We start from the raw sequence: 2,072 nt of genomic DNA, 5'->3' as shown, positions 1-2,072 counted from the left end.
TTAACCACTACACCACCAGGAAAGTCCCTGAAAGTGCTTTTAAATGTTTTATGAACATATACTCATTTTTAAATGAAAAAAATAATGACTTGAGGACCTCCATTATGACCTGGGGCACACAGGGGCATGGAGGCCAGGTTGGAAACAGATATAGTTAATTTCTGTATCACTGGAAATGAGGAGAAATCCAAAAATATGTCTGTTTTCACTTACTGAATATTAAAGAAAGGTTACCTAGTGAATGACCTTAACTTCCAAAAATATCAAATATTTTAAATAATCCTTGGAGGCTTTGCAATCATTTTAGATAACTAAGATTGACCACCTAAGCAAGAAATATTGAAAGGTATGCAAATGAATCTACATGTACCCATAAAAGGTAGCGGTCTACTGCAACTGTTTCTGAAAATTCTCTCAGCTGAATGTCTATGGACTTATTATGTTTAAAACCTTTGCTCCTAAGCATTCACGTAGGCTGACTTTTCAATTTCAAGGGATTTCGGAACAGTTCCCTGAAATTTATCATGTGAAAAGAATTAACAAGAAAGAAAATGGAAGCACATTCACATTTGCCAAGACATTTCCCTTCAGAAGGAGAAAAAGCTCCTGAATGAATAATATAAGAAAGATGGTTTCGGTGCTTCAAAAACAGAAAAATTACTTAAAGTTCCCGTTAGTAAAGCCAGCCTTCCCTTTCCTATAGAATATGAATATGAACCCGGTACACAGTAGAAACCTGCTATATTCCAGCCCATTATCACACAGGTTCAGGTTGCTAAGGGCTCACTGCAGTGTCCCACCCCCTACAGAAACCATCTTGATAAGGTAAGTGTTACAACACTTCTCAGTATTGAAGGCAAATCCAAATTAAGTTGATCCTCTATTTTCCCAAGGGAGAAAAAATGAAAATAAGGTTTTAGGCCAATGTGAATATACAGACTTTTACAGGTTTATAACACATAATGAACTAACTTAGTTACACATATTCTAAACCTTCTATGTTGTTGTCCAGAGCTAATGTTTAGTTCCCTTATCTCAACTCAGTCGCTTGGTCCTCTAATCTAGTTTCACGCTTTAATCTTCCAATGGCTCCCAATTTGACCAGAAACTTTCCCCAATGTCCAGATGCAGAGATCTAATATCTGAATTCAATGGACTACAAGAAGACTGGCTTTTGCGGCTTCGGAGACAGCTGCAAATTTCTCCAGGACGGTTCAGATTACAAGCATGGGTGGCAGATAGAACGTGAGTTTGATGAGGGTCGCTAATGGTGTCTATGAGGACGAAAACTATGAAGTGGGAAGCGATGAGGAGGAAATACCATTCAAGTGTTTCATCTGTGCCACCGTGCGCTGGGATTACCAGCCCGACATTTGTAAGGACTACAAGGAGACTGGCTTTTGCGGCTTCGGAGACAGCTGCAAATTCCTCCATGACCGTTCAGATTATAAGCATGGGTGCAGGATCGAACGTGAGCTTGACGAGGGTCGCTATGGTGTCTATGAGGACGAAAACTATGAAGTGGGAAGCGATGAGGAGGAAATACCATTCAAGTGTTTCATCTGTCGCCAGACCTCCCAAAACCCAGTTGTCACCAAGGGCAGGCATTATTTCTGCGAGAGCTGTGCGCTGCAGCATTTCCGCCCCACCCGGCGCTGCTATGTCTGTGACCAGCAGACCAATGGCGTCTTCAATCCAGCAAAAGAATTGATTGCTAAACTGGAGAAGCATAGACCTGCTGAAGAGGGTGGTGCTTCCGATTTCCCAGAAGACCCCCATGAAGGTCCAATTCCCATTACTTAATTTTCCCATTATTCTCAAACCTCAAGATAAATGTTTTGTTGTTTTGGAAATCTTAAAAAAAAAAAAGTCCAGATATCTAATTTTTATTCAACATCTCCAGTTGGGTATCTAACGGATAGCTCAGAGGTGCCACCAAAACCAGTCTCTGCCCCTCCCAGGTGTTCTCGTTTGCTAAAGCTGGCAACTCTAGCCCTCTTCTCCCTTGCAGCCTTCCACAGCTCAGGTGATGACAGGTAAGGAAGTAAGCAGAGACAAAAGGGTTTTTGAAA

The 2,072-nt window shown here is 41.3% G+C and overlaps 1 protein-coding gene across 1 annotated transcript; it reads left to right on the top strand.

Moving 5' to 3' along the window:
* The first annotated feature begins 1,254 nt into the window (after positions 1–1,254).
* On the top strand, positions 1,255–1,803 carry LOC102990635 (E3 ubiquitin-protein ligase RNF113A-like). Its single transcript, XM_024118582.1, has one exon. The coding sequence runs from the start codon at positions 1,255–1,257 to the stop codon at positions 1,801–1,803; it is 549 nt and encodes a 182-aa protein (XP_023974350.1).
* Positions 1,804–2,072: the final 269 nt, after the last annotated feature.

Source organism: Physeter macrocephalus, chromosome 12, assembly GCF_002837175.3.
Source record: "Physeter macrocephalus isolate SW-GA chromosome 12, ASM283717v5, whole genome shotgun sequence".
In the NCBI taxonomy this organism is placed as follows: domain Eukaryota; kingdom Metazoa; phylum Chordata; class Mammalia; order Artiodactyla; family Physeteridae; genus Physeter; species Physeter macrocephalus.
The sequence above is the reverse complement of the archived record's forward strand: the minus strand, read 5'-3'. Positions and strand labels throughout refer to the sequence as shown.